This window comes from Lemur catta, chromosome 12 (genome assembly GCF_020740605.2).
Source record: "Lemur catta isolate mLemCat1 chromosome 12, mLemCat1.pri, whole genome shotgun sequence".
Lineage (NCBI taxonomy): Eukaryota > Metazoa > Chordata > Mammalia > Primates > Lemuridae > Lemur > Lemur catta.
Genome location: NC_059139.1, coordinates 75,228,104 through 75,246,733, shown reverse-complemented (window position 1 = coordinate 75,246,733; position 18,630 = coordinate 75,228,104). Strand labels below are relative to the sequence as shown.

At 34.4% G+C, this 18,630-nt stretch overlaps 1 protein-coding gene across 1 annotated transcript in view; it reads left to right on the top strand.

Moving 5' to 3' along the window:
• The window catches only part of PJA2 (praja ring finger ubiquitin ligase 2), a 65,010-nt gene that overhangs the window by 31,611 nt on the left and 14,769 nt on the right, over nt 1–18,630 (top strand). Inside the window, exons 6-7 of the mRNA XM_045566392.1 lie at nt 4,564–4,749; nt 10,996–11,107. Of these exons, the coding sequence (XP_045422348.1) occupies nt 4,564–4,749; nt 10,996–11,107 (298 nt within the window). The remainder of the gene's footprint in view (nt 1–4,563; nt 4,750–10,995; nt 11,108–18,630) is intronic.

Sequence of the window (18,630 nt, the reverse complement as noted above, 5' to 3'; positions counted from 1 at the left end):
CTTACTTTATGGTAGGAAAGGCAGATAATAACCAAGATACAAACACAATAAATTACAGACTGATGATTACTGTGAAGGAAATAAAACAGTGTTGTAATAGAAAGTAACTGATAGGGACCTATCTACATTAATTAGAGTGGTCAAGGACATCTCATAGGAATTGACTTTTGAGCTGAGATCTAAAAGATGAGAATTAACAGTTGAGGGAGAGCTTACTAGGCAAAAGAAAAGGTAAGAACAGAGATATTGAAAGCTGATTATTTAAGAAGTCTAATTTTTCAAAATTAGTCTTTTATATTGCTGTAGTGTCAAATTACAGTTTTACTCTCATATTTTTCCTCCTTAGACTTGAGTGCTAGCAAGCTTGTTTTGGTGAATCTGTGATTACGTATATATTAATTATTTTCTCTACCCTAGATTTTCTTTTCTTGTTTTTTTTTTTTTTTTTTTTTTTTTGAGACAGAGTCTTGCTCTGTCACCAGGGCTAGAGTGCTGTGGTGTCAGCCTAGCTAACAGCAACCTCAAAACTCTTGGGTTCAGGTGATCCTGTTGCCTTCCTGCCTTAGCCTCCCAAGTAGCTGGGACTACAGACGTGCAACACCACCTGGCTAATTTTTTCTGTTTTTAGTAGAGATGGGGTCTCTGCTGGGTCTCAAACTCCTGAGCTCAAGCCATCTTCCCGCCTCAGCCTCCCGAGTGCTGGGATTACAGGCGTGAGCCACTGCACCCAGCCTAGATTTTATTTTCTAGCAGTCACTCTATTTATTTAATAAGGTACTTTTTATATTACCAAGATATGTGTCCTCAAGTCTCCTTCCAGTTGATGTATTTTGCATCAGAATGATGCAGAATGATATATTCATTCAGAATGATGGAGTACACTGAATGTTAAGTGCATAATTAAGACAACCTAATTAAATCTAACAGGAAAAAAAAGCTCATCGTATCTGGAATGGAGCAGAAAGAAGAGTAAGAATAAATTGGTACATTTTCACAATTTTGAATTGTTCAGATAATAGCAATAGAGGGAGAAAGAAACCTCCATTTTGGCTGAAGTTAAGAAAATTTCCAAGGTTTTAACATTTGTTAAATGTCTGTCAAACATTTGTTAGCTTTAATTTTATTTAGGCTGAATATATTAAGTCATTAAATATGAAATGTCTGATTTCGAATGAAAAGTTTGGTTTATTATATATAAAACAAGAGGCAGTACAATTAATCAAAGTATGTGCCTAAACTACTGACACAGTTTTACCATCTTAATGGTAGTTTGGCTATGCCAGCAGTAAAGAAGCCCGGAGAGCAAGTGGCGATGAAATCGCAAAAAGCATTTTCTACAGCTTGTTGAGAAATGAATATTTTTCCTTGCAAGAAGTGGTCCAAAGCCTGGAAGAAGTGGTAGTCAGTTGATGCAAGATCTGGTGAATATGGTGGATGACAGAGAGTTTCCAAGTCCAGCTTCTGTAGTTTGAGCAGCATTGTCTTTTGCAACATGTGGTCTTTCAAGAGAGTTGGCCTGCCTCTATTGACTAATCTTGGCTGCTTAATCACAAGCATCCTCATCAATTCGTCCAATTGGTTGCATGTACTATAATTGATTCACCAGGTTTCATGAAACTATAGAGGATAATACCAACATTGGTTCACCAAACAGACACATTAGCTTTTTTTGATGAATATTCAGTTTTGAACTGTGTTTCAGCACTTCATTTTTATCCAGCCATTGTGCCGGACACTCAGGATTGTCAAAAAGAATCCATTTTTTATCACACGTAACCATACTGTGTAGAAATGGTTCACCTTTATGTCGTGACAGCAAAGAAAGGCAAGCTTCAAGACGATTTCTCTTCTGACGCTTGTTTAATTTATGCAGTACCCATCTATCCAGCTCCCTTACCTTGCCTATTTGTTTCAAATGGTCCAATATTGTTGGAATAGTTTAACGTCAAACCTTGCTGCTAATTCACATGTAGGTTAAGATGGATTCACTTCCACTACAGCTTTCAGCTCATTATCCACCTTGGTCTCAGATCATCCACATGGCTCATTTTGAAGATTAAAATCACCACAACAGAACTTCTCAAACCATCAAGGTACTATGGGTTCATTACCCACATCTTTTTGCCTTACCCATGGTTTCACAAAAATTGCTCTAAAAAATAAATTTGAAAGATAATCACAAGCCAAAATGTGTGTTTGAAAGACTGAGGATGTACCTTCACAATAAAAATAAAACAAGAAGTGTCAAAGTGAAATGTCAGAGATATCAACTGTCAAACTTAGTACTTAAGGAAATCAGACATTCCATAATTAATAACCTAATGCAAATAACTGTGTGACTCCTTAATAATTGGTCACATGATCCAACTAAAAATACTAATTTCCCTGTTATATTTTGAATTAATTAAAGGGATAGTTTCTGAAATAAATTAGGAGTGAGTATTGTTTACCTTTTAATGATACCGGATTTAGTGTATTATTGCTAACAATTGCCAGGGTAGCAGCTATTTCTGGTTGAACTTCTGTTGATAAACAGATAAAATTACAAACATTTTAAAAAATAAGTATTCATATACGTGATAAAAAGTGAATTTAGATAGTATGAAATGGCCCTTTAAAAACCATTAGAACCAATTTCCTTTGTGAACTTCTAAAGATATTTTATACATAGAAAAACATATATGCATACACAGTCCTCTTCACTTTTTTTATACAACTGGTAGGACATTATACAGACATACTGTATTACCTTGCTTTTGTTTTTATTTGTTTGTTTTGCTCATAGATCTAGTTTTTAGATTGTTCCATATTCTTCTAAAAAATTTTCATAATACTTCATTTCACTTAAAGTTGCAGTTTCCCAGACCCTATCAATGATGTTAAATGAGGAATTACTGTATGGTAATTTATGGGTATTCCAATTTCCTTTGGTGGACATTTAAATTACTTAAGAGTTTTGGCTATTATAAGAAATGTTGCAAAGAAAACATTGTACATATTTTTTAGGAGAAATATCTAGAAACAGAATTACTAGGTAAATGAGTATGCACATCCTTAATCTGTAGCTATTGCCAAGTTTTTCTACAGAGGAATTATATTAATATCAGTTACTGTCTTACCAACACTATATGAATTACCTTTTTTCAAAGTTTCAACACAGTGTATTATCAGAATTTTTTATTTTTGTCAATAGTTGAAACATTGTTGAAACTGTTGTTTTAATATACATTTTGCTTATTGTAAAAGAGCTAGAGCATCTCTTTATATATTTAAGAGATAGTTGAATTTCCTTTTCTGCCAACTAATTGTATCTTTTGCTCCTTTTTGTTAATATATGTAGATCTTTTTCTTACTGGTTTTCTTTTACATTTTAAGCTTCTATTTGTTAAGGAAATGTCTTTTGTCTTATGTGTTATAATTAATTTTTCTCAATTTGAGTTTTGTCCAAATTTCTGGTGTTTTGACTTTTCCATGAGTGTTTTCTTTAATGTGAATGTTGTGAAATTTAACAGTCTATTTGTAGCTTCAAGCTTTTACATCATGCTTAGAATGACATGGAGATTTTTGTAAAATGTTCTCTCATGATTCTTCTACTACTTTATTATTTTATTGGTGGTGAGGAAGGGTGCACGTATGCATGCATTTCAAAAATGTATAGGTGAAATTTATTTAAGGGCAAGCAATGACATAGGGATTTAACTGCTCTCCCCCAGGTATATACCCAGTTGTCGCAATACCACTTATTGATTGTGTCCTTTTCCTCCTGTTTTGAAATGTTTCTTTTATCTCCTCCTTACTTTCTTAATCTGTACTAGTGTTTTGTCTGTCCCTGTTCCTGTGAGCTTATATTCCAGTGGGAGTAGACTGATAATAAATAAGAAAATGTTAAGTAAAAATAAGTTCTATAATTTAAATAAGCGGAGTCAGTAAATAGAAAGCTACTTAAACTGAATGGTTAAAATAGGCCTCCCTGAGGAGGTCACTTGTAATCTGAGGTGAATATCAAGAAGGAAATAGTAATGTAAAAATCTGGTGAAAGAACATTTCAGGTAAAGTAAATGGCTCCAAGGTAGAAATGATCTCCATGTGTTCCAAGAGCAGAAAGAAGAGTAGGAGCATATGAGGTGGGGGAAGAGTGGTGAAAGATGACTGGGGAGAAAACATGTGTTACTTAGGAATTTGTAGGCCAGGCTGAGGAATTTGGATTTTATTTTAACTGGGAAGGGAAACTACTCAAGAACAGCATTTAAAAATTCAAATTATCTAGGGTGGGCTTTTCTTATTTTTTTCCCGCAAAAAGAAGAAATATAAGAGCATAGATAATTTAAAAATAAATATGTCCCTATGTAATTAAGAGCTATTTATATTTGCATATACCCCTATAACAAATTTCCTTTCATTTCAAATAATTTTGCAGTTAAGGAAAAGTTTTTTAGAATCACAAAAATATAAAGAGCTTGGAACTTAATACAGTGTCCACTTGCACTGTATAGAATTCTTTAAAGAACAGTGTTATATGTTTTTAAATAATATTTTTTTCTTCCTTTAAAATGTTTGTATTAGGGAACAGACATCCCTGGAAGAGGGAGAAATTCCTTGGTTACAGTACAATGAAGTCAATGAAAGCAGCAGTGATGAGGGAAATGAGCCTGCCAATGAATTTGCACAGCCCGAAGCTTTCATGTTGGATGGTAACAATAACCTGGAGGATGACTCCAGTGTGAGTGAAGACTTAGATGTGGACTGGAGGTATATATGCTGATGTTATTAGTATGCTTAGTTGCTCGTTGAGGAGAATTCGTTCATGACTCTAAATTATGAAAATTAAATCTCTGCTAGCTAAGCAGTATTCTGATTTTTCCATTCATTAGTCTATCATTTCAAAGCTCATTTCAGATGTCACTTCTTACATGGACTCCTACTTCCTCCAAATGGCAACCTCTTTCTTTGACCTTTAGCTCCCTTGAAGCTTACCTTATATCTAGTTTTTGCATACTGGTTTTTTTTTTTTTTTTTTTTTGGTTTTGGGTTTCTGATTTTTTTTGATTTTGCTCTATATGCCCTGTTGCACTTAGCATAATCCTTTAAAAATATGTAGGTTCTTAATTATTACTACCTAAAGAATTTAAAAACCTGTAGTTGAATCAGAAGAATCATAAGAGTTTTCCTTCATTGTTCTTCCTTTTCCTTCTCTGTATGTAAAATATGGAAGATAAAATTCTACTTTCCCAGAGATGTTGAAAATATTAAATTTACTTTATGCTGACAAAGAATAGTGAGCTTCAAATAAAAGTAGCATATAAGTGAAGTGGATTATAGAATTTGTTTCATCTTATGATACAATCCTCAGCATTTAGCTATTTTGGTTCATAAAATCTTTCAGGTGTGCAGTAACCTATTGGAAGCAGCTAATTATTGAGATATAGAAGTAATATTTGTTCTGACTGATCCCTTTTGTTACTTTTTCTGGGGAAAAAAAGTGGCTTGGCATACTTACTCTCATTTCCTTCTTTGCACAAAAATACATACAATATAGACAGGGTCTCACTCTGTTGTCCAGGCTGGAGTGCAGTGGCCCGATTGTAGCTCACTGTAACCTTGAGCTCCTGGGCTCAAGCAATCCTCCCACCTCAGCCTCCTGAGTAGCTAGGACTATAGGCACACACCATCACACCTGGCTGATTTTTTAAAAAAATTTTTGTAGAGACAGGGTCTTGCTATGTTGCCCAGACTGGTCTCAAACTTCTGGCCTCAAGCAATCCTCCTACCTTAGCCTCCTGAAGTGCTGGGATTACAGGCGTGAGCCACCCTGCCTAGCCTGTATGAATATATTTTTAAGAATTTGTCTTGTTTTTCTGCTTACAGGTCCCTTATAGAAAATTTAGAACAATAAAGATAGGAAAATCTCATTCATATCCCCTGATATCTCTACATGTTTTTAGACCTTGTATTTTTAAGACCTCCTTTGTGTTTTTAGTTTTTCTTTCTGTCTGTGCCGGTTGCTTTTTTGTACTTCTCCAGATTGTTCCAGATGAAAAACTCAACGTCTCCTTGAGATTCTTCCTACCCTTTCCTGTTCTGATTCCCTGTGGGGCAGGGTGGGGGGAATCATGTGCAGAACAGACTTTTATCACTATTTGTGGAAGTGGGATTTCATCACAACCACACAATTTGTAATTTCACCTTAAACATTCCTGTTCTCCAAAACCTGTTTTCTGGCTTCTCACATACTAAGGAAAATCAGTGGCTTCACCTAGTCTCAGTCTTGCTGATCATGATGCTTCCTTCTTTTCCTCCCTCTCTCATGTCTCTCTATTACTTTCTTACTGAAACTCCTTGTTAATTCTGAAGTGTCTATCTCCATTATACAGAGTAATTCCTCAAAGTATTCAGCAAATGAAAGAATCATGTTTAGCATCATCTGTGCATATTGGGAGGCCATTATGGTTTCATATGAGAGAGATTTTTTCTGTTGTACATTTTTAAGACTTTGTAAAAATTAGTTTTTACAGCTTCATTATGAAGGTATTCCATCCTATATGTGCACCAAGATTTAATGTATTATCTACCCATTGAAACAGTACAGTGAACTGTCTTCCCCACCCCCATAAACCTTCCTCTGTACTTCTGATTATTCCTTTAGGACAGATTAATAGAGGAGATATTATTGAGATGTGGTATTTTTCAAGATTTTGATACATATTTCCAAATAATTTTCAATAAAGATTATTCCACATAAATATTTAAAAGAATAATGTAAGTCTTTATTGAATATAATTATAACTTAAATTAGAAAACCTTTACTTTAGGTTGTAATTCACTGATGATATTTTTGGATATGACTGTTTTGTTAAGGTTTTAGAGACCTCACTGATGGTCTCAAAGTTTGTGGAGCTTCAAAGTAGTTTTTTAATATGGAAAGCATTTTCACATTGATTTTAAGACAGAAGTTTTGAATTTTGCTCTTTTGAATCTAGATATGTCAGTAGCTCCTTATTTGCTTATCTGGTATTATATTAATTTATGTGGCAGCTAAAAGTTCACAAGGTGAAAATGTGGTTTCATTTTTGTATTGAAATAGCATGTTTGAAAGGAAGAGCCATGGCAAACAGCAGCAATTCTTGTCTCTAAAATCAAATTTTGGCACACATGTTTTGTTTTGTGACTACTTATAAAAAAAGTAAAGCCTTTTGGTTCCTTATTTTCGTTTAAATGAAGATGGAAAAGGTCCTCTATCAAGTTTGTTTGCTTTGATTGATGTTGTAGAAATGTAAAATATCCAGAGTGTGTCTCATATCTTCATGTGGTAGCAAGTGACACAGAGAAATCATGATTTTTGGATTTAGACAAATCCATTTATTTATTCTTTGATAAGTCCTTAACCTGTCTTCCTGTAAGAAATTAGGGTTATAATTATTAACCTAATAAGGTAGTGAGCTATCAGTTGTGTGTGAATATGACTATGACTTAATAATAGAATTTTAAAAATTATTTTGAAATAATTTTAGACTTACAGAAAAGCGTTAAAAATAGTACAAAGAATTCCCATATATCCTTCACTAAGATTCCTTCAATGTTAACATTTTGAAACCACATTTGTGTTATTCTCTCTTTCCTTTCTCTCTCTATATTTATGGTAAGGTTTTTTTTCTGACTCATGAGTAATTTGAAGGCATGAAGTGCCCCTTTCCCTGTAAATATTCTGGAATGAATTTCCTAAAACCAAGGATCTTTTCTTGGAAAATAGTAAATTTGTCAAAGTCAAGAAATTAACAGTAAGTCTATCAAAGTCAGGAAATTAGTTTTATTAATATTATGTAATCTAAAGACCTTATTCAAATGTCCATAATTGTTCCACCAATGCCTTTAGATAAATTTTTTCTGGTCTAACCTAGGACTACTCGTTGCGTTTAGTTAACATACTTCTTTAGTATTCTTTAATCTGGACATTCCCTCAGTCTTTGTTTTTCATAACTTTAACATTTTTGAAAAGCATAGGCCATTTATTAATATTTTGTAAAATGTCCCTTAGATTGTTTTTATCTGATGTTATAAATAGATTTGAATTATAAATTTTTAGCAGAAATACCTTAGAAGTGAGGTTTTGTCCTTCTCAGTACATAACAGAAGACATATGGTGTCCTGTTATCCTGTTACTGGTAATATTAATTCTGATCATTTGGTCATGGTTTTATCTTTCCGGTTTCTTTACTGTGTAGTTGCCATTTTTCCTTTTTTATAGGTAACCCTTGAATAACATGCTTTGCTGGGGTACTGACTCCATGAAGTAGAAAATTTGCATATAACTTTTGGCTTCCCAAAAACTTAACTACTAATAGCCTACTGTTGACCAGAAGCCTTACTGATACCATGAACAGTCAATTAACACATATTTTGTATGTCATATCTATTATATCCTGTATTGCTAAAGCAAGCTAGAGAAAAGAAAATGTAATTAAGAAAATCATAAGAAAGAGAAAATATATTTACTATTCATTAAGTGGATCATCATAAAGGTCTTCATCCTTATCCTCTTCATGTTGAGTAGACTGAGAAGGAGGAAGAAGAGGAAGGGTTGGTTTTGCAGTCTCCAGGGTGGCAGAGGTAGAAGAAAATCCCAGTATAAGCAGACCCACGCAGTTCAAACCCATGTTGTTTGAGGGTCAGCTGTAATCAATGGGCTTCTAGTGGGAAGATTGTTGAGACTGTAAATAACCTGTTTCTTTTCCAAACATCAAACTTGCATCCATTAGTTTTAGCATCCATTAGTGATTGTTGTCTGAAACAGTTATTACCATGGTAATTGCCAAATGCATGTTGTTAGAATGTTTAATATTAACTGATTATTCTGCAGTGGCCAAATTACAACCAGATATGCTTTGAGTGTCTAGGTTTGTTTGGCATGGAGAAGAAAAGAATTATTGAGAGAAAATTGTCTGCAACCGTTTGAAGGGGTTTTTTGTAAAGAGAAAGTGGGCATACTTTGTATTCCTGCAGCAGGCAGAACTGTAGCAATAGCATAAAAGTTATAAGTAGGAAATCTTACTTCATATAAGTTTTGTTTTGTTTTATTTCAGATTATTATGAGGGTACAAATGTTTTGGTGACATGAATTACTTTTGTACAGTTGAGTCAAAGTTATAAGTGTGTCCATCACCCGTATAGTGTGTTCATATAAGTTTTAAACTTCTAGTGGAGCTGTCCCACACTGGCACATACCACTTTAGAAAGCAGTGTATTTTCTGCATGGAGGGAATGTTTCTTTTGTTTCTTAAATGTCTACTATGGTTCCATCTCTGTGCCAGGCCCCGTTGTGCATCTACTCATTTAATTTGTTTTATGAAGAAACAGAATGTCAACTAAATAATTTTTCAAATTAATTAACTTTTTCAGTTAAATCCCTATTCAACTGATGCCAGGGCTGCTCCTTTTTGCACTACATCTCACTGCTAGATAAAGGAGTTCCAGTTTTACAAGGGTAGATGGATTCAATAATTCTTAGTAGTCAGTATTAATTGTAATTCTAAAATCTGTGGTTATATGAGAATGTCTGTTCATTTGTGCCATGTGATGTTTGCTGATTAGCAAATATTACTAAGCTATAATCTTTATAAGAATCATTTCTGTATCTCTTGGCAATAGAGTTATAATTTTAAGGATGGCACATGAGTTGAAATCAAAATTATTTTTGAACTAGCTTTTGTAACTATGGATGTTTCTGACTATGATATTCAGATTCTGATATGATATTGAAGTCAACATAAGTTTGTGTTTAGACTAATTTTTAAGCTTAGTTTTGTAGATCTTGGATTTATGAAGTGGTGGGAGTAAGTATGCAAAGTGCCCCACAGACAACTAGAAATACAGATATAGGTCAAGAGCTTCAGGGGAGTTTGAAATTATGTAGAGAATTATGAATTACTTGCAGAGAAGATAATTGAAGAAATGGTCTTGAATATAATTTCCAAGGGAGCAAGATTAGAGACAATAGGACTGAGGACATAAGTATGGTCTCCAAATTTTGAAATACTTAGTATTTCTAAGATTAGAAGAAAAGGAGTCGTCTGTGTATGTCTAGGGGTGGAGGAAGGAGGTCAGGACCAGAGTGAAACATATTTTTCTTTAAGAAGTTTACAGTTCTTTAGAAAGAAAATAATAAAAATGAGCAGTTAGGAGCTAGATATTTTTCAAGCTGTATAATAAAGGAGGTGGCCTAATTCTTAGAGGAGGAGGAGAGAGATTAATGAGAAAGGCTTGAGAAAATAAAATATTTTTAAATCCAAAGTAATTAAGCAAGCAATACAAGGTGAGAGAAGAAAAAGAGGCTTTGACTAATGACAGAATTAAAATAACAGTAGTAATTTTCTTTGTCATATACTTACCTACATTCAGATTGGAAACTAAAATAAACAGAAAGGGAAATATACGAGAAAGAATTGGGCAGGGAAAAGTACTATATTTGAGTATCCCTTATCTAAAATACTTGGGACTGGAAGTGTTTGGGATTTGGAATTTATTTGGATTTTGGAGTGTTTGCATTATACTTCCAGCAGACCATCCCAAATCCAAAAATCCAAAATCTGAAATACTCCAATGAGCATTTCCTTTGAGTGTCATGTTGGCATGAAAAAAGTTTCAGATTTTGGAGTATTTTGGATTTTGGATTATTGGATTTGGAATGCTCAACTTGTACCTTTAAGCAGTTTCTGGAGTTAGCAGCAGAATCTCCAAAGAGAATTTTCCTACAGATTTTGTGCAGTGAGTGTGGTAGCCTGTTGGGTGAGGTGGTAGCATCTTAACTACTTATGCCTTGCACTTAACTTCTCTGTTGGATTCTTCCTGTCCCCTCACCCCACAAGCTTGATGTTAAAATATTCTCAGGTTTTCTGCTCTCAGTGTATTTATTGGCTTGTCCAGAATGCTAATATAATTATGTCCTCAGCATAAGATTTCCCAAGTCATCATGTGGGTTTTACTTTTTTATCTTTTTCCCAGCCTATTTGATGGCTTTGCAGATGGACTAGGAGTTGCTGAAGCTATTTCTTATGTGGATCCTCAGTTCCTCACCTACATGGCACTAGAAGAACGCTTAGCCCAGGCTATGGAGGTATGTTAGTAACTGTGATATCCATATATTTGTTGATGGGATGAAAAATGATAAAAGGTTAATAAAGGTTTAAAGGATTCTTTTAAACTTTTAAAAAGTGAACTCTTCTCATCAGTTTAATAATACTTGCTGAATAGTGATTGTCACCAATATGTGTATATAAATTATACTTGATGTCCTGCCAATTTGCCTCAAAATTTTTTCTCAGTTTTTACTGCAGAATAGAAAATATTTTCCTCACATTTAGAAAATACACTTTCTTCCTCTATTGAAATATGTGTGAGAGTCTGAATAGTTTATACATACATACATGTACAGGTTATTTGTGAAATGAAATTGAAGCTCTCTAAGGATATATTACCAATCACTTCCTTTCTTTGCTCTCATGGCTCCTAAATACTGTCTTTCTGCCTAATACAGTTCGGAAATTTGTTCCCTCTCACCCCTACACATGTGCACATGCTGTAATAAATGTGGTACATTTTGCTGCCTAGGTGTCTCTTGTCTTCGTTATTTGACTGAAATGGAAAAACTTGTTCTTAAATGCATTTGTCTAAGGTCAAAAGCCCAAGTGTTGTCAAGTTTGAGAACTACCACTATGCTGGTGGATTTCATTATAAGATGTCTTTCTTTAAATCCCTATTTCAAAGTGATTTCCAAAGTAGAGGAACAGTAATAACTGGTAAGTGAGCCAAACGTGAGAGAATAGAAATTAATAAGAAAGAACTTTCAGGAGCATTATAATACTTTATCTCTAAATTTTCTGATATTAGATTGTATAGTTTGGATTGATAAATTAGATAGTAGATAGAGAATTAGATACCTGTCTATCTATACACACACACACACATACTTGCACACAAACACAGTTACATTGGCTCTGCTTTGGCATCACTTATTTTACATATGTAATCTTCCATGGAGATCATTGCTTTCAATTATTCTTTATACTATATATTTTTCTCAAAATGACCATAGCAGTAATACTGTATAGTATTTCTAGGAAAAAAGTCAGAACATCATGAGATGGGATATACTTAGGACTTTTACTAGATTATTTACCTTGCCTTGCCAAATTCTGATACATACAAAATAATGATACGGCATGATAATTTGCATCAGAAATGTAATATGTAAAGATAAAGGATCACTAACCTCCTTGAGCTAAATATGTTTTGAGTGACCACAATGGAGTACATTGATTCTAGGGTTTGGTTTCACAGTATTTAAACCATCTTTGATTGTTATGTTAGTGGTTTATGATTTCCTACAATATGAAGAAGTGTTGAGAAGAAAATAAGTTTTATTAATTACTAGTAGGAAATGTGACATTTGATTGACATCTTAAAAGAAGAGCCAGAGAGATTGGTCATGGGAGGCAATGGTAGGTAAAGGCACTGGCAGAGTGAACAAAGACAAGAGGCAAGCAAGAGGATAGTATGTATGTCCAGGGAATTTACCGTCCTATACATTGCTGCCTTCTGCTAACACTGCCACTTTTAAAGTTATTCTTACCTGTCTGTCCTTCTGCCTCTGATTAATGGCTTTAAGCATCTCCCTTTCTCCATAGTTTCACAGCTTCCTCACATTTTAGTGCTCTGCTTTATTTTATTTGAATTTGATTGAGACGTTCTACCCCTAGAGAATTGATATATTTTCATCTTCCTATCACTTTCCAGAAATCTGTTTTTCCATGTCTAGTATGCATTTATTTAATCATTTAAAAACAATGCAACTGAAATAAATTATAATTTATGATTTTCCTTTTAGATTTAACACTAACATTCTGTAAATGAAACAAAAACAATAAAACGAATTGCCTGCCTTTATTTGTTTCTCAAGCAGCCCTGTCCCTTTTTGGAAGTAGTTTTTGTTTATTATTTTTCTAGTACTAGACTGATCTTTTTCTTTTTTTCGAGTAGTGGCTTTTGGTGCATATATTGGCAGTATACATTTGTCTCATATAATATTTGTGTTTCAAATATGAGTAAGGACAAGGGTACATTATTGAACACCTTTAACTTTTTGAAATAATGGTATTAAAGCTTTCTGGTTTTCAAAACAAATTTTGAAAAAATGTTTATCCCTTTACACTTATTTATATTGACATCTAAAATTTCTTTAGCATAAATTTAGTAATATTGTTTACCTTATGCTTCTTTGCAAGAAGAATGTTTAAAAATTTTAATGTAAAGAAATTAGTTTAAATTGAGTTACAGTTAATAGTATCCAATTGATCAAAGATAAACTATTATAAATTTTGATTAAGTATTTAAACATAAAAGTTTACTAGAGATGCATCTCTTAATGAGAGAGAGGCTTTTTTCCCTTCCCAATTTCTTTGAATTTTATTTATACCTAGAGATACATTTCAGCATAAATTTTATTTCTGTTCTTCATTTTTTTGAATGTAAGCTTGAAAAATTTTGTTCACATAAGTAAATTGATACAGTAAAAGGAGTTTATCATAGCATTATCACTCAGTTCTTCTGAGATGTTTGCAAGAAATCACATCAACTTAAGTTGTTTAAACCCTCCTTCAATTTCTTTGAAATCAAAGGATTGGAAGCCACTTAAAAAGATTTTTTATTCAGTCATTAGAGTTCACTTTGACCCCAGTACTTCAGATTGCCTTTCTGAGTGGCTAATAAGTACACTTTTATTTATAAAGTGGGAGAAAGGGGAGTATAAAAGAAATGTAGGAACAGAGAACCAGCATAATACTTTGACTGCTGGTGCATTCTTATGTAGATCAATGTGAGGAAAGATTACTTAAGAAAGTTAACTGAAATTGATTCCCTTGAGATTATCTGTACCCATGGACCCTTTGGAAAGTCTTTACAAACTCATAAGAGCACCTCATATATACTGAGATATAAGCACTAGGGAAGTTAATAACATGGAAGTTAAGACCCTGGGTTTTTGTGTTAGATAGGCTGTATGTGACCCTGGATAATTCACTAACCTGTCTAAGCTTCAAGTTGCTTATTTACAAAATGAGAAATAAAATCTGTCTCATAGGTTACTGTAAAACTGTGTAAAAACACTTAGCAAAATTTCTGATATAGAGGTAAGCTTTCAGTAAACTATATATTCATAGACATATCCAAATTGGCAGTCAGCCAATTGGTATTCATCCAACAAATCTGAATTCAGTTGTGATGATTCAAAATCAGTTTTAAATCATTCATTATAAATCATTCACTATAAAACTTAATTCTTTAAAAACTAAATTATATTTTATTCTTTAGAAACTAAATTTTGTGTTGGCAAAGGATTATACTACTTTAAACCTAGATGTATTCCAGGTTGGGTTATTTAGGCTATTTAGTTGTCTTTCTAGTTAGTTGCACTAACTTTTGAAAATATATTGTACTGCCTAAAGATATAGACAGATTTTTGTATTTTAATACATTTTCATAAGAGTGGCTATAAAATGGTCTCTTTTGCTCTTGTTGCTTATAAGTGATCCTAGATCATCCTAAGTATGTCAGCATCAAGGCAATAAATTATTTTTATGTATATGCAATTTCTGGTGTTTATTAGCACTGCAGATGTGCAGGTAATCATCAAAAAGGAATCATGAACCTATTGAAACAAACATGTATCAAAGCATAGTTAGCCTGTAATAACCTTCCCAAATGAAAGTCACTATAAATGTTTCCCTTTTTTCTGTTTATGTGTAGCACAGATGAGTTCTCACAAGCAGGTTCTATCTTAGTAGTACATAGAAAATTAGGGGAGATTCATGATTGTAGTTATGTGAGAATGAAAGGGATAGATAGCAGTATCTTGCCTTCCATTTCCTATATCCTGATAAGAAAATTTAATATAAAGAATTATTAACTAAAACAAGGAAATAGAGTAACAAGAGATTGGCTAGTAGGAAATAAAGTTAATTCTAAAGAATACAGGACAAGCACATATAAGGAATAGCCACCACCTGTCAGGCTAAGCTAGAATACTCAAGGAAGAGTCTCCAGTCTACCCCAGGGTTGAGATCTAGACCTTGATGGAAATGGTGCAACTGTGGCTCTCACTGTATGGCACAGAAGTCACTGTGGTGCTGTGCTGGTAGAACTTGCTGGAAATCAGCCCTCCAGGGTGCTGGGGAAAGCTATTCATGAGGAGGTGTTTAACTGGAAGCATTCTGCTGCAGGACTCTAAGTGCATGCTGGGGGAAGCTGCTGGTTACTGAGTGCTGCTGGCCCACATGCTTTAGAAGAGCTGGCTGCTGGAGAAGCTATGCACACCACGAGAGTCTGGTGCCAGAGAAAGCCACGAAAGTCACAGAAACCTGTCAAACACTGGGATCTGAAGCAAAGCCCTTTGCTCCTGCAGTGTCTCCTCAGCATCTTCTCTGAACAAAGCTCAGTATCATGCCAGTTGCTAGAAGGGAGAATATTTAAATAGCCCAGATTTTCACACAGCTGACAAAAATAGTGAATTTGGATTTGAGGAGCAATAATTCCAACTGGAATAGTCCATCCCTTTGATGACTTGGCTTCTGTATACACCTTTCTGTGCACATTTGAACTTCCATCCAACAATACAACCATATTTCTACCTAACAAGATACAGCTGTTCTTACAAATGAAGAGGTTTCCACCCTTTCCCCAGATTGAGCAGATATATAGTCCCAACAGTCACTGTATTCATCACTAGCTCTGCTAATCACTGCACAGATTCAGTCATAGTCATGCAGAATATTCTCTTATATAAAGACTAAATTGTAGTTAACATCCAACAACTGGTATATGAAATAGAAATGGGAAGGAGAAAGAAAAATATATTAGGTTATTAAGTATGAAATGTCCAATTTCCTTAAGTACTAAGTTTGACAGTTCATATCTCTGGTATTTCACTTTGACACTTCTTATTTTATGTTTATTCTGAAGGTACATCTGCAGTCTTTCAAATGCATGTTTTGGCTTATTATCTTTCAAAATTTTTTTAGAGCAATTTTTATGAAACTGTCAATAAGTCAAAAATTCATATTATTTTCAAATGTGATTTCTGTCATGAAACCAATGCAGTGCAGACAGCTCAAAATAACCAACAAGGTGTTTGGGAAAGATGTGGCTAATGAATGCACAGTACGTTGATGGTTTAAGAAGTTAGGTTCTGGTGATTTTAATCTTGAAAATGAGCCATGTGGTCAACCTGAGGTGGATAATAATGAGCTGAAAGCTATAGTGGAAGCAAATCCATGTCAACCCACACATAAATTAGCAGGGCTTGACATTACTGTTCCAACAATATTGGACCATTTGAAACAAATGGGCAAGGTAAAAAAGCTGGATGGGTGGATTCCACATGAATTAAGTGTCAGAAAAGAAATCATCTTGAACCTTGCCTTTGCTATCACAACATAAAGGTGAACCATTTCTACACCATATTGTTACGTGTGATGAAAATGTATTCTTTTTGATAATCGCAAGTGTTTGGCACAATGGTTGGATAAAGATGAAGTGCCAAAACACAGTCCAAAACCAAATATTCATCAAAAAAAGCTGATGATGTCAGTTTGGTGGTCCAGTGCTGGTATTATCCACTACAGCTTCATGAAACCTGGTCAGTCAATTACAGCAGATGTCTACTGCAACCTGTTGGATGAAATGATGAGGATGCCTGCGATTAAGCAGCTGAGATTAGTCAATAGAGTCAGGCCAATGCTCTTGCAAGACAGCACTCAACCATATGTCGCACAGTGCTGCTCAAACTACAGCGGCTGGACTTCAAAAACTGCTGTCATCCACCATATTCACCAGACCTTGCAACAACTAACTACCACTTCTTATAGGCTTTGGACCACTTCTTGCAAGGAAAAATATTCAAGTCTCAACAGGCTGTGGAAAACGCCTTTCACAATTTCATTGACACTAGCACTCCAAGGCTTCTTCTCCACCAGCATAAACAAGCTACCATTAAGGTGGCAAAACTGTGTTGATAGTTAAGGCGCATAATTCGATTAATTGTACTGTTTGTTGTTTGAGATATAATAAACTGCACTTTTGATTCGAAATCAGACATTTTATATTCAATGACCTAATATATTTGTCAGAAGTACTTTTGAAGGTTTTTGGTTTTTTTCACCTGCATGTAATAAAGAAGGTGGGTTTGGAGATCACTGCAAAGGCAGATTGGTTACCCTGTGACTCCATTTACGTTAAAATTTTTAAACATTCTTCTTGCAAAGAAGTATAAGGTAAACAATACTACCCATTTTCTTCTCTCCTCAGCCCCTGGCAACCACCATTCTACTTTCTGTCTTTGTGAATTTGACTAGATACCTAATATAAGTGGTATACAGTATTTATTCTGCTGTGACTCACTTATCTCACTTAATTTGGTGTCTTTTTTTAAATTTCAAAATATTACGGGGGCACAAACGTTTTTTGGTTATGTGGATCGCTTTTGTTGTGCTTGAGTTAGGGTTGTAAGTGTGCCCATTACGCAGGGTTCATTGTACCCATTTGGTAGGTTTTCGCCCATCCCCTCCACATCTTCCTTCCTGCTTGATTTCCACTGACTTTTACTTCCCTCTGTGCACATGTGTGCTCATCAGTTAGTTCCAATGTAATAGCAAGTACACATGGTGTTTGCTTTTCATTTTTTTTTGTTTCCAAATATACAGGGGGTGCAAATGTTTTGGGTTATATGGATCAATTTTGTTATGCTTGAGTCAGGGTTTTAAGTGTGCACATCACCCAGATAGTGTTCATTGTACCTGTTAGGTAGGTTTTTACCCATCCTTTCCTCCCGCTTCCCCCTGCTTGATGTTCACGGGGTTTTACTTCTCTCAGTGCACGTGTGTACTCATCTGTTAGCTCCAGTTTAATAGCGAGTACAAGTTGTGTTTGTTTTTCCATTCTTTAGGTACTTCACTTAGGATAATGTTCTCCAGTTCCATCCAAATTGTTGCAAAAGGCCTTAATTCGTCCTTCTTCATGGCTGAGTAGTATTCGATAGTATACATATATCATATTTTGTTAACCCACTCATTGATGAGCACTTGGGTTAATGCCACATCTTGACAGTTGTGAGTTGTGCTGCAATAAACACTGGTGTGTAAGTGTCTTTTTGATAAGATGACTTTTTTTCCTTTGGATAAATACCCAGTAGTGGGATTGCTAGATTAAATGGTAGCTCTACTTTTAGTTCTTTGAGAAACCTCCCTACTGTTTTCCATAGAGGCTGTACTAACTTGCAGTCCTACCGACAGTGTGTAAGGGTTCCTTTCTCTCCAGCATCTATTGTATTTGGACTTTTTAATAAAAGCCATTCTAACTGGGGTAAGGTGGTATCTCACTGTAGTTTTAATTTGCATTTCTGTGATGATTAGTGATGTTGAGCATTTTTTCATGTTTATTTGCTAATTTATCTTTTGAAAAGCTTCTCTTCGTGTCTTTTGCCTACTTCTTAATGGCGTTATTTTTTTTTTCTTGTTGATTTGCTTGAGTTCCTTGTAAATTCTGGTTATTAGTCGTTTATTGGATATATAGCTTGTGAATATTTTCTCC